Below are 14,086 nucleotides of genomic sequence, written 5' to 3'. Positions count from 1 at the left end.
GAGCCAAACCAGCTAGACAAAGTCTTAAATTAAAAATATAAAAGCCAGAGAGCTAACAGGGGAGGGAAGCAGTACGGGCCAACATCTAGGAAATGCCTTTTGGGCCGCTCTCTCCCATGGCCGCCTGCTGGTTTTGGTGGAGGCGGGCGGCTGAGAAGTTGAGCAAGGCTTTTGGCAGACTCAGGAGGCTGTGAGGACAAGGAAGGGAGGCCCTTGTAAACACCCAAAGGCTTGGGATCAGACCCTTAGGGGTTAACCTTAGAGGATGGGTTAGTGATAAGTACAGGGGTCCCTACAAGAACTACAGCTCAGCTCCGAAGGATCTCACGCCCTCATTGGACTGAGGTGACCAGACATTGTTCATCCCTCCAGCTCCCTGGCAGAAACAAATATTAGTTCTCCTTTACAGGAAGAGAATATGTTACACCTCCCGTTTTCGTTATAGTTTTATGTGAGATCAAACACACAGACACACAAAACCCAGCATATGAGAAGAAAAGAAAATATGATTCAAACAATAATAAGGAGAAACAGAAAAGGAATTAGAGGGGACCCAGATTTTGGAGCTACTGAGCACAGGTTTTAAAGTAAGTGTGCTTACCCTGGAGGGAAGGCCCACTGGTCTGAGAAGACAGAAAACCAAGAAGAGCCGGGGAGCTCTAAGAGAGAAGGATATGATGATGAGACTATTTGGAATGTTACAAATTACTGCCAAGTAATTAAGACAGTGTGGTTTTACTCCAAAGCTAGACAGACAGAGCAATGGAATAGAACTATGGACTAGACTAGAAAGCCTGTAAACAGGCCTACACATGAGTAGACCGTTGATTTACTATAAAGAAGGAATTGCAGAAAAACAATCTCAGAAATTATACCCAGCTCGCCTTCCGTGACCAGGAGTCACACGGAAGTAGGGATGCTATATCTGCTGCCTCCTTATTTGATTTTTTTTTTTGTGTGTGTGTGTGTGTTCTCTATTCTTCCTCATGTTCAGAGGGGCTTGCTTTATTTCTCCCCAGCCCAGCTCCCCCACCCGGGCGGGCGCTGCTTTGTGGTTGCAAAACACCGCGGGCAGAGGGAGCGCGTGGCGCTCAGGTGATCCGGGGAAGCAGTTAGTGACAGGACCATGCGGTCGGGCTCACCCAGTTCAGTTCCAGTTTAGACCCGTTGTCCGGCCTAATGATTAATAACTCTCACTCTCCGAACTGCTCCGGTTTGGATGACCAGCGTCATGGTCACCCAAGGGGAAGGAATCCACAGTGCCTGGATCAGGCGAACGACCTGAGCATGCAGTTTACGAGAAAAGGGCTGCCCGCGGAGGAGGAGGGGGCTACGTAACTGACCAGGTCAAGTAGAAACAAGTAAAGGGGGAAGAGCTGGTTCATGGGTGGATGGGCCAGAGACTGGAACGAGCTCAGGTGAGCTCCCATGCACAGCTCCCGCCTTGTTTGAAGCTCTTCTCAGAGCTGCAGGGTCAGAGACCTCAGGGGTCAATCTAAAACAGCAGCCGTTGTGTAAAGAGAGCACCATGCACGGGTTGGGTTTCGGTTTCGGAGAGACACTCCAGAAAGAACACTGTGGGGTCGGTGCAAGTCAGTCTCAGAACTGGTTTGATCCATGGCTGGTTGGCTGTTAACTTGCAAAGCATTGTACGCTGGCTCTCCCTTTTTTAATTCTTGAATTTCTGTAGAGGAGCGGTTCTCAACTGGGATTCTGAGGCCCTCGGAGGGTTCTTGCAACTCTTTTCATGGGCATCTTGAGGCCAAAGCTACTTTCGTGATAACACGAAGGTGGTCTTTGACATTTTCGTTGGGTTCGCTTTTGCACTGAGGTGCAGCAGCAGTGGTGGGTGCCAATGCTGGTGCCTTTGTATGAATCAAGGCAGTGGCACCCAATCGTCTGTGTTGTCGTCCTGTTCTTCACCACTGTACAACAGCTGCTTCATAGAAAATGCTGGCTTCGTGTTCGTATGTCCTTGGTGGTGTAGTAAAAGTGATGAATTCTATTAAACCTAAACCCTGAAGTCTTTCATAGTCAGTGTGATGGAAGAGGAAATACATGTAAAGCACTTAGCTGGACAGGGAGTTTTGAAGGAAAAGCACCTGTCCAGGTGTTCGAGTTGAGACTCGAACTGCTCCGTGTTTTCACTTGAACCAACACCTGGCAGACATCAGGACTCGGGCCTGGGTGATTGGCAGACACCGTCTCGCAAATGGACGAGGTGGGCCAGTCACTTCAAGGAAAACAACTGACGGCCTCTGTCTCCAGGGACAGAATGGAGTTTTCCAGTGAAAGGATTTTAGGAACTTTTGTGTGCCACCGTGACCTTGACAGCGTCCTAGTGCTTAAAGCCTCTGCTGAGGAGCTTGATGGTGATAAGAATGAATGTGAATTTTTCATATCATGAAATGTATCCCTATCTGGAAAGTCTGCAGAACATAGTAAACCAATATTTTCCCATTACCAATGTCAAAAAATCATGCATGGGTTCATTCAGCGTAGACCAGTGGGGTTTTTTGTTTGTTTTTTAATCCTCACCTGAGGATCTTTTTTCTATTGATTTTTTTTTTTTTTTTGAGAGTGGAGGGAGGGAAGAGGGGAAAAGAGAGAGAGAGAGAGAGAGAGAGAGAGAGAGAGAGAGAGAGAGAGAGAGAGAGAATATCTATGTAAGAGAGACACATCGGTTGGTTGCTTCCTGCACGTGCCCAGACCAGGGCCAGAGATTGAACCTGCATCTCAGGTATGTGCTCTTTGCCAGGAATCGAACCCATGACCCTTCGGTCTACGGGCCAGCACTCTGATCCCTGAGAAAAACTGGCCAGGCCAGATCAGTGGGTTTCCATGTAACAGAATGTGAGAACATCACTGATACTGTTTCAGATGCCACATTGCCACTAACCCTTAAGGAAGCTGTTTTGCGTATTGATCTGGTATCAAAGAAGAACATCTGAAATATTATTGGAGCATTTTCTGTAGAGGCTATTAAAAGATCCCTCTCATTTCCAACTGCATATTTGTGGCAAATGATTCAATACAAAGTAAATGAGAATCAGGATGCCTTCTATTAAGGAAATTTGGAAAAAAAAAATTGAAAACATCGTTAAAAATGTTATTATGTAATATGTTTAGTATTATGATTTTAAATGAATTTTAAATATAAGTATTTAAAATTTTTCTATTTTAACTTCAAATACAATAGAATAAATATCTATAGATAGAATACACACAAATAAAAGTGGAACCCTCACTACTTTTTATAGAGGAAAGGAATCCTGGGGACGTCAGTTTGAGAACCACTGCTTCTCAGCCTTGCTGAGCCTCACGATCATCAGTGGAGCTTTAAAAGCAACCAGTGTCTGGGCCCCACGTCTAGAGGTTATGTTTGATTGGCCAGGGGTACCGCATGGGCACGGGGTCTCTAAAAGCCCTCAGGTTATGCTAATGTGTGGCCCAGACTAGATGACTACCGTGTTTCCCCGAAAATAAGACATCCTTCGAAAATAAGACCTAGCACAACTTTGGGAGAAAAAAATTAACATAAGACACTGTCTTATTTTCGGGGAAACCGGATAGTTTAGTCAGATGCTGGAGCTGAACAGGCTCTAGAGCAGTGTTTCCCAAACTTTTGACATATGTGTACCCCTTCTATAATTTTCGTAACGCTGAGTACTCCTCGTACTCATGAGAACGTAGAATTAGGTGCAGCTGAGCGCGGTGCAGTGCATATCCCCACCAAACTCCGGTGCAACGAGTACCACACTTTGGGAAACACTGCTCCAGAGCTTGGCTGCACCTTCTCCTGATCTGTAAACAGAAGCATCTCTCCTTCCATCATCTGACAGATACTTCTCACGCGTCTGCTTGTGCTGGGCACTGAGCTGAGGGCTGGAGACCCGGCAGTGAGCACATAGGAAACGTGTCTGCCCTCTGGAGAGGAGATGGCAACGAGCCAGGAGACACATAGGGCTTCTTTTTCCGTGGGGCTGAGGGGGCAGCTTGTCGAACACCAGAGCCTGGTACAGTGTGGTCCTGATGCGTGGTGTGCTTTGCCCGCAGACCCGGTTTTGGCCCTGGCTTGCTGCAGTCTTCGGAGCTGGTGCCTCCCGAGCCCCAGCAGCCACAGGCATCGGCCGAAGCCCCGTTTGTTGCACGAGGGATCTACTCTGAGGACACGCCGTCGGTGGCCCGGCCCCGGCCCGTCGGGGGCACCGCAGGTACAGGTGGCTGTTTAGCTTGCATTTCTGAAGTAAGAGGATGCTTGTTTGTTTGTTTGTTTGTTTGTTTGTTTATTTATTTATTTATTGGCTAACTTCTGGCAGAGTTCATTCTAGACTTCTCTGGGAATCAGCGCCCCAGTGTTCAGCAGCCTCTTCCACTGGTCAGAGCTGCTTTCCCTGTGATCCTGGTGAGATGCAGGGCAGAGGAGGTGGGGAAAGAGGGGGCGCTGAGGTCCCGTCACTGATGTCCACTGTGTCTTTCCTGAAGCAGCATCTCAAAAGTGTCCCTTTGCATGAAATTCACTGCACACTTCTTCCAGGGAAAACAGTTCAAAATTCTCAGGGTTAAATTGTAAGATCTATTTCTTTTTCTTTTCTTTTCTTTCTTCCTTTCTTTCTTTCTTTTTTTTTTTTTTTTAATATTTTATTGATTTTTTTTTTATAAGAGGAAGGGAGAAGGATAGAGAGGTAGAAACATCAATGAGAGAGAAAGATCAGTCAGCTGCTTCCTGCACACCCGACACTGGGGATGTGCCTGCAACCGAGGTACATGCCCTTAACCAGAATTGAACCTGGGACCCTTCAGTCTCCAGGCCGACACTCTATCCACTGAGCCAAACTGATCAGGGCGCAGGATCTATTTCCGAGCACCTATATAATAAAAGGCTAATATGAAAATTAACTGAATGGCAGGACGACCAATTACTATGATGCGCACTGACCACCAGGGGGCAGATGTTCAACACAGGAGCTATCCCCTGGTGGTCAGTGCGCTCCCACAGGGGGAGAGCCTCTCAGCCAGAAGCCGGGCTCACTGCTGGTGAGTGCAGTGGTGGTGGGAGAGGCTTCTGGGGCAGTCGGAGATCCCCCAGGGGCTCCTGGACTGCAGGAGGGCACAGGCCGGACTGAGGGACCCCCATGAGTGCACAATTTTTGTGCACCAGGCTTCTAGTATATATGTATACATATGTCTCAAAATTACTAAAACCAAAAGGATAATAGTACCTAGGGAAGATATACAGCAGATATGACCAAGAGGTATTTTTATTATAGAGGATGGCTCATGTCAATTGATAAATGGACAAACCTCAAAGGGTAGGAAAGAGAAATGGTCAAAGTACAGGAAGCAAATGCATACAAGAAAAATGTGTGTGTGCCATATGAAGGTAAACATATGGAAAACAATATTGCATTGTTTCTGCTGTTCGTGTAAATCATTAAACTGTTTTGGAAAACAGCTTGGCAATGACTTCATGAATTTTTGATTTGGTAATTCCACTTCTGGGAATCTAGGCTCCCCCTCCACAAAGAAATCCAAAATACTGGGGTAGGGTGGGGACCCACGTGTGCAAAAGATGTGTATCAGAGTATTATTCATAACAGCAAACAATGGTGAGCTCCCTGAATACCGCGTAATGAGGGCGTCAGTGAGCGAATGGTGTAGCCATGTACGATGAAGAGCTCAGAAAGAGCCAGAAAAAGAGAATTTAAGATTTCCAGGTTGCCTCCTGTGTGTGTGGTTCTTGACCCACTTTATCTCTTTTAATTCTTTCTTTTTTTTTATAATTTGAATTTTTATTTTTATATTTTATTGATTTTTTACAGAGAGGAAGGGAGAGAGATAGAGAGCTAGAAACGTTGATGAGAGAGAAACATTGACCAGCTGCCTCTTGCACACCCTTCACCGGGGATGTGCCCGCAACCAATGTACATGCCCTTGACCGGAATCAAACCTTGGACCTTTCAGTCCGCAGACCGACGCTCTACCACTGAGCCAAACCGGTTTCGGCTCTCTTTTAATTCTTGAAATAACACCACGAGGTAGGTTTTTTTTTATCCCAGTGGAGAGGGGAGGCATGGGGGCTCAGCGGGAGTGATAACTGGGTGCCCAAGGTCTCCGGTTGTCCGGGGCTGGGCTGGAATGCAAGCCCGGGCCTGCTGGGTGTGGTGCCCTGTGCTGAATCATAGGGGAAGCTGTGTGGTGTGTTGTATGTGATATATTATAGACATATTATGTATCTATTATGTTAATCATAGGGGGATCGTCCCCCTCGCTCACTGACGCCCTCATTACGGGATTTTTAGGGAGCTCTCTATTGTTTGCTATTATGAATAATGCTCTGATACACATCTTTTTACACACGTGGTTATTTTGGATTTCTTTGTGGAGGGGGAGCCTAGATTCCCAGAAGTGGGATTACCAAATCAAAAATTCATGAAGTCATTGCCAAGCTGTTTTCCAAAAGTTTAATGATTTACACGAACACACATGATTAACATAAAAGATACATACTATGTCTCTAATATATCAACTGCCATCCCAGTATGAACACAGATGTATTCTTGTCTCACTGGGCAGCTGTCTGAGTCTGTAAGCAGTGGAGAACATTATTGCATTTGTGTTCTTTGCAAGATTCCCTCCAACGATGACTGTTGGGCAGACAGAACGGACAGCCCCGGTCCCTTTAATGCTGTTAGGAGCCTTCAGGAACGGGCAAGTGCGCCTGTAGAGGACGTTGTCCTCACGGGAGCCTGGGCATTCTTTGTGACCTTCGGTTTTTAGTTTTTTCTATCCCCATAAAACCGTGAAGGAGTTTTTTTTTTTGTTTGTTTTTGTTTTAATATATTTTATTGATTTTTTACAGAGAGGAAGAGAGAGGGATAGAGAATTAGAAACATCAATGAGAGAGAATCATCGATCAGCTGCCTCTTGCACACCCCCTACTGGGGATGTGCCCGCAACCAAGGTACATGCCCTTGACCGGAATCGAACCTGGAACCTTTCAGTCCGCAGGCTGACGCTGCTCTATCCACTGAGCCAAATTGTTTTCAACGTGAAGGAGGTTTTTTTTGTTTTCTTGTATTTTTTGTTTGTAATGTATTTGATTAAGGGAGGCTGCTAATGAGACAATGGGAGGAGGAGACTTGAAGGACGGCCCCTTACCTCTGTGAAAGCTCTGAGCCGTTGTAGGCCTGGTGTGAGCATCACAGGTGAATCCAAGGGTCCCAGGGGCACTTGGAAATAAGCAGTTTCATTCCACAGTGCTTTGAGACACCTTCCCCATCCCTCAATCTGCAGGTAGGGATACTGCCGTATGCTAAAGCTGATGGGGGAGAAAAGTGATGTTGGTTAAAGCCTGGTCTTCTAGCCACACGAGGCCCCTGCAGCACAGCATGTGTCAGTGCAAGAGCGTGAGCTCAGAGAAGTTCCCGGCTGTGCCAGCAGGATACCTCACCCAGGAGGCTGGGAGGAGGGCTTTAAAGTTTTCAACGTGAATGTAATGAAAACGTGCTTTCACATTCTGAATTCAAACAAATATGCACCCCGCTGTTTATGAAAAATAAAAATCTTGTCATTTTAGCTCCTTGCGAGTCTCAAAGCCTTTCAGTCCTTTCTTCCGAATAAATAAGGTCATCCTTATTTATTCAGAAATGAATGGAAGAGCTGTCTGTACCCTTCATTCCCAGTCCTTTGGTGTCTAGCCAGGAAAATAAGACCATCTATTGAAAGGAGGTAAAAGTCCGTGAACCAAGAAGCTCAGGGTCTGGTTTTCTCAGGAAATGTCACTCTTGGGAGGTAGCGTTGGTTCCATGTGTGAACGGTGCTCGCACTCCTGTCGCTGAGGGAGCGTGGCGGTCACAGCCAGAGGGCCGTGCCGGGCAGCCTTGCTCTCTGCCTGTGCTGACCGGGCTGTTCCGTGTGTTCCACAGGCTCCCAGATCCAGCACCTGACCCAGGTGGGGCTTGCGAGCAGGATCGGGGCTCCGCCGGTGGAGGTCCCGCCAAGCAGAGGCGGCCAGTGCGGGGGCCCGGGCTGGCCTTCGTACGGGGAGGACGAGGCGGGCCGGAGAGAGGCCGTGAGTATCTGGCGTCCGGGTCACCGGGGAGAACTCAGACACAGCCGCGCCCTTCCGCCGCCTCCGCGCTGGGGGTCCCTTTTAAAAACCTACCGAGAAACGGCGTTAACCTCCCTCCCTTTTCCCCCTGGAGTGTATTTTTGCTTGCAGTTTTTAGATGATAGATTTTCTCTGACCCAGAGTGGGAGGTTATTGGATTTGAATTTTTGGAAAGTATATAATTTTTCTTGAGGCAGATTTTAGGTTTGGAGTCATTTTTTTTTTTTTAATAACCTTTTAGAAATGATAAAAGCAATGTTCATTACAGAAAATCTGGACAGAGACTAAGTAGCAGTTATTTAAAAACCTTTTTTTAATTTTTTATTGTGGTAAAATATACAAACTTTAGCATCTTAACCACTTTAAGTATACATACAGTTCATTAGTTTTAAAGACATTCCTACTGGTTTGCAACCATCACCATATCCATCTCCAAAGCTTTTTTCATCTTGTAAAACTGAAACTCGATCCTCATTAAACACAAACTTCCCATTTGTCCCTCTTCCCAGCTCTAGGCAATCACCATTCTACTTTCTGTCCCTGTGATTTTGACTTATTTTTTTTAATGTGTTTTTATTGATTTTTAGAGAGAGGAAGGGAGAGGGAAGGAGAAAGAGAAACATTGATGCCCACTGTGGAGTAAGCCCAAAACCCAGGCATGTGCCCTGACCGAGAATTGAACCAGCAACCTTTCGGTGCATGGAGCGATACCCAACTGGCCAGAATCATGACTTTTAAGTAGTGATTCTGAACCTGTAGGTGACTAAATCTGGACTTGGTCTTTGGTGTGATCGCTATATAAATTTTCTTGACCATACGTGCCTCCTGGCTCACTGCTTGTGCTTTATGGTGGGTTTAGTAACATCAGGAGTAGATGCTTTTGCCATAACCACACCTTTCAAGGCACAGGGTGTGTTTGGAGGTTTGCATCACTCTGCCACTCCTTTATAAGCACAGAATCAGTGCGGGACACAGGTGCTGTCTATAGATGCTTTCCTTTGCTTTTTTTCTCAAGCATTTCACATCCATGGGGGATACATCTATGAATTTGAAAATACAAACCAAATTAATACGTTCTGTTTATCCTCATCATATGCCACAGCTTCCATTGTATTCACGTGTCTTTTTAGCAAATACACTAACTTCCTTCAATGACGGGGTGCTTTTACTTAATGAAAGGAAATTAGTGGCAGGATATAATTTTCCCTAAAAGATACCTACGTTGTTGTAAATCTCAGGTATTTGCTGACATCTTTCTTTTTTTGCCTTCAGTGTGCCAACTTGGTTTCATTAGGCATTTGGGTTTGCCTGCCCAAGCCAGTGGTCCCTTAGTGTGTCTCCCTTCCCTGTTTGGAAAAGTGAAATGTAAGAGTGATGCTATCAGCTTACTCTTAACATAGGCGAAACCATGGATTCAGAATTCGTGTTATGCAGAGAGATTTTTCACTGAAATGTATAATAATTCTTGTCAAACGAATACCCCGTTATACAGGGTGGGGCAAACGTAGGTTTACAGTTATGAGTACAAGAAACAGAGTTTATTCTTGTGTTACTATTTTTTAATTATTGAATTGTTTCCAATAGGAGCAACTGTAAACCTACGTTTGCCCCACACTGTATTATGGGAATATAAGCAAAACTCTTACGTTTCAGTGCAGATAATGTTTTAAAGGAAAAGCTCTACAGGGTGCTGGACAGACAGACAGGCTGAGACAGGCAGATAAAAGGGAAAGTGATTCTGTGATCTTTTAATACACATCCCAGGACAAAGGCACTTGTGCTTTTTGTTAGTCCCTCTGCCAGTGCCTGCTTACCCCTTCCAACTCTCAGGTGACCTCATATGACCTCCCTTCCTTGCCAGCCCCCTTCCTCTCTCTGCCCCCAGCGGCCACTGACCTCCACACACGCAGGCAGGAGATTTGGCTGGCTTCATCGTCCTTCCCACCATTGGTGAGGCACCTGTTAAGTTCTAGTCTTGACTGCACTGCTCTCCGCTGACCAACTTTGCCACCGTTATCACTCTCCCTCTCAGCCCCGGGGGGACCTGTCGGAGGGCCGCGCTGGTGGCTGGGAGGTGGGAGGAGGAAGTCCGGGGCCCGGGAATTTGGTTTTCCCTCCTGTTCCCACGGGGGAAGAAAACCGGTGCCGTCCGCTGTGTTTTTCAGACGCACGTGCTCGGCCATCAGGAGTACTCTTCGCCGCTGTTCCAGGTGCCAAGGACTTCAGGCCGGGAGCCCTCCGCTCCGCCCGGGAGCGCCCCGCCCCGGGCGCTGCAGGGCGCCGGGCTGGCCTACGCCGCCAGCTCCACGGAGGACCTCCAGCCCGGCCACTCCTCCACCTCGCTCATCAAGGCCATCCGTGAGGAGCTGCTGCGGCTCTCCCAGAAACAGACCGCCGTGCACAGCTTCCACAGCTGATGGGCCTCGCCTTGCGTTTTGCCAAGTATCCGCTTCCCGTGGAAGCAAGACTCGAAGGAGAGCAGACTCGAAGGAGAGCGGCCGTGCCAGGAAGAGGGCCGGCGCCTCCGGGGCTGGGGGCCGAGGGAGGGAGCGAGCTGCAATCCGAGAAGATGCCAGATGCCACAGGACACGCGACAGCTCGCGAGGCTGTTACCGAGGTGGCGGTGTGGTGACCATTTGGGTTCCGTCGGGGGTTTCTGGACGTTTGGCCACAAGCCGGCAGCACTTCACGAAAGACAAACCACACACCTGAGCTAACGGAGTTTCTTAGTTAGTCCCCCTTCCTCAAGGCAAACGGTGAAAACGTATAGAACGTATAGGGCCGGGAGGAGTCCAGCGTTTCTGAGCGAAGACGTGTTGGAGGCTGGTTTATTGGGCGGGCCTGCCACTTTGTTTTCTGAGAAAAGAGATTGGAAGACGTTTTTATTAACAGCTTATTTTTCCTCTTTGTCTCCGTAGGAACTTTCGTGTTACTAGTACTATTAACAACAAGGAGGCTAAGACTGAAAAAGCTACTCGTGAGAAACCAGTGGTAGATGTTAGAGCCTGATGATTCCACACGAAGCCATGACCTGCACTTCCCCTCCTACTTCTGGTGCTACCGCTCCAAGCGCCCTCCCCCTTCCTGTCTGTGAAATGCAGCTCTGGCTTTTCCGATGGGAGAATGTGTTGAAGGCTTCAGTTTGTTCTAGAAAGGGGGGAAAATACACCCCGCCACTCCCAAAAGAGGGGGAAAGCTAAATATTTATTTGGTTATTATTCAAAATACATATCAGAGTTTAGATTTACATTCTTAGTTGTATTTGCTGGTTTTTCGTGGGGCCTGTGGGGCTCCCGAGAGCATCCCACGTCAGCACGTGTCCTCTTCAAGGCCAGCCCCACGGAATGAGGCTCTCCGGAGGTCCCCGCCAGTCCTGGCGCTTTGCCCATGAGTTGCTCACAAATTATGTTTGAATGTGAAAAGGTACATAAGCCACAATGATGTGGAAGCATTCCCAGGGCCACCACATGGCGATCTGCGAATCCGTTCCTAGTGATCACATTCTCTGTGTGTTCAAGACCCAGAGAGGAGGCTGAGTTCCCGCCAGCCTCTGCACCGGGAGGCGGGAAGAGGAGCCTTGGGGACAAGGGAAGGGAGAGGGCTGCTCCTCACGGCTGATCTCATTGTGCCTGACTCTGCTGCGTGACTGCTGGAGGCGTCCGGGTGCTGTGGGCCTGGCAGAGGTTCACTCCTGAAGTCACCATTCCTTCCCCCGCCCCTCCCCCCACCCCCTATTAAAGCGAGAGACTGGAATGACAAGGGCTGTTTGGTTTTCTGGTACCTGAGCGAAGCTCAGAAGAAAAACAGGTAACACATTGCTACTGTGAGTCCTTTTTTTTTTTTTAATTTTTTATTAGATCAGCTAATCCTTTAAACAACAGATAAACAGGCAGAATTAGGGGCTCTAATCAAAACCCGTGTCACTCCTTAAGATCTCCGACCCCACTGACGTAGGTTTCTGCAGGGACATCGTTATTCCAGAGCCACGTTTCAGCTCTGCCCTCCGCCTCACAGGGCAGGGCAGGGCAGCCACTCCTGATCTGTGTGCTTCTCAGAGAGGAGGGCTGGAGAGTGGTCTCTCAGGATGTGAAGGAAAGGACGGGGACTCCTTTTCAGGCAGCCCTCGCGAGCTCCAGGAGCGTGGGGGAGAGGGCCTCCTCCTGGGCCTGGTTGCTGGCCCTCGGTCTTGGGTTAACACTCAGAGTGGAGGGATCTCCGTGTGTGCCGCTGAGAAACGCCAGGTTTCCTGAACACGGTACTGAGAATGCCAGACGTCCCAGCAGAAGTGTATGACGGACGCCTCACAGGGAAGTCGTGTCGTGTGGCAGCCGGTGGACGAAACGCAGGCCCCTCTCCTTCCCTCCTCCCCGTGTGGCCGGCACTAAACGTGGTTCCCTCCTTTGGACATTGGAGAACCGGGCCCCTGTCTAAAGGGGGCTGCCATGGCGATTGAATCCTTTCAAACTAGCATCAAAGGATGCGATCTGCATTGTTATACTTAGAAGTGAAACCCATGTCAAGACCAAAGAGGATGTAGAATATCGGGGATGGGGGAGTAGAGGGGTGTGGAGGGGAGTGGTCCGAGCAGGCCGGTGAGATCACCAGCACTCTGCTTTTGGCTGGGAAGTACACCCAGGTTGCCCCTGTTTTCTCTAAACAGCTGCCACAGGAGTTTTACCAACTCCCAGACTCAGGACAGACTAGCTGTGGTGGGAGCACCACCCCCACACGGGTCTGCAGTCACCCAGCCACTGTGATCTGCCGGAAAGGAAGGTCCTCGTGTCCCTCGTGTGTGCCGTGGAGCGCGTTTATTTGAAGCACTCTGAAATGAAAAGTTAACATGTATGTCTCTCCTTTTCCCCTGTTTTCAAAGTTCCAGTGGTAATAAAACGAACTATAAATTTGGAGAAATGATCAGTGAAGTCTCTGTGTCAGGTCCCTTTTCTGAGCCTCATTCTCCCCCCTCAGCCAAACAAGGACAGACCTCCTGTGCCCACGTCGTAGGATTTCTCACTGTGAGCGTCATATGGGACCTTGAGAAGGAAGCACAAAGCACTGGGACATGGGAAACGCTGTCTGTATGATGCTGGGATGGAGGGTCTGATGTGCGGTGACCGGCCAGTGAGTGCGTTCACATGGAGCTACCCAGAGGACGGCTAAAGGCCTCGTGTGACTCTTCCTCTCTCTCGTTTTGCTTTCAAATCACTTCCTTCGCCGTTAACTTGTAAACAGCATTGACGACACATCTTTCATGCTCCTGACTTTCTGTCAAACATGGACCCTGCCTTCTCAGGTCTTAGAATCTAAGTCGGATAACATATATGCCAGTAGGTTTAAAAGATGGAAGATACACATAAAATGGTATAGGCACCAGTAACGTTTGTTGAGAGTGCACAAGTGCATTAGGTCCTCAGCTGAAGAAGTTGTGTATTTGGAAACGGATCGTGGGGAGAAGTCACCTTCAGCAGCGACCCAAGTGAAGATGGAGCTGCCCACGGGAAGGGCGAGGAGGCCCGGGAAAGCTGAGAGTGGGCCAGGGGAACAGTGGAAAGAGTGGGTGCAGCTGTCATTGAAAATGAACTTGATCTGCTACAACACGGGGACAGAATTCCCAACCCCACTGTCCAGGGAGTTTTGTAAGAGGAGGAAGGGGTGTTGTGAGTCCATGCTTGGACTAATACAATGAGGGAATGATCAGGCCTGGGAAGAAGGTCTACAGAGGAAGAGACCGTTCTGGAGAGGAGGGGAGCACACCAGGATCTGCCGAAGGACCCAAGGTCAAGCATGGAAGTGGTGGTAAGAATTCCACCATCTGTGCCGAAACCGGTTTTGCTCAGTGGATAGAGTGTTGGTCTGTGGACTGAAAGGTTCTGGGTTCGATTCCGGTAAAGAGCATGTACCTTGGTTGTGGGCACATCACTAGTGGGGGGTGTGCAGGAGGCAACTAGTCGATGTTTATCTCTCATCGATGTT

General features: G+C 48.4%; 1 protein-coding gene across 1 annotated transcript in view; it reads left to right on the top strand.

Annotated features, from left to right (window-relative positions):
• KIAA1549 (KIAA1549 ortholog) overlaps positions 1-11,360 on the top strand; it is a 118,175-nt gene extending 106,815 nt beyond the window's left edge. Inside the window, exons 18-20 of the mRNA XM_045577198.1 lie at positions 4,059-4,214; positions 7,929-8,074; positions 10,279-11,360. Of these exons, the coding sequence (XP_045433154.1) occupies positions 4,059-4,214; positions 7,929-8,074; positions 10,279-10,530 (554 nt within the window). The 3' untranslated portion in view covers positions 10,531-11,360. The remainder of the gene's footprint in view (positions 1-4,058; positions 4,215-7,928; positions 8,075-10,278) is intronic.
• The last annotated feature ends 2,726 nt before the right edge of the window (positions 11,361-14,086 follow it).

The sequence above is a fragment of the Pipistrellus kuhlii genome, unplaced genomic scaffold, assembly GCF_014108245.1.
Source record: "Pipistrellus kuhlii isolate mPipKuh1 unplaced genomic scaffold, mPipKuh1.p scaffold_m20_p_10, whole genome shotgun sequence".
NCBI classification, from domain to species: domain Eukaryota; kingdom Metazoa; phylum Chordata; class Mammalia; order Chiroptera; family Vespertilionidae; genus Pipistrellus; species Pipistrellus kuhlii.
Note: the sequence above shows the minus strand (reverse complement) of the source record. Positions and strands in the feature narration are given on the sequence as shown.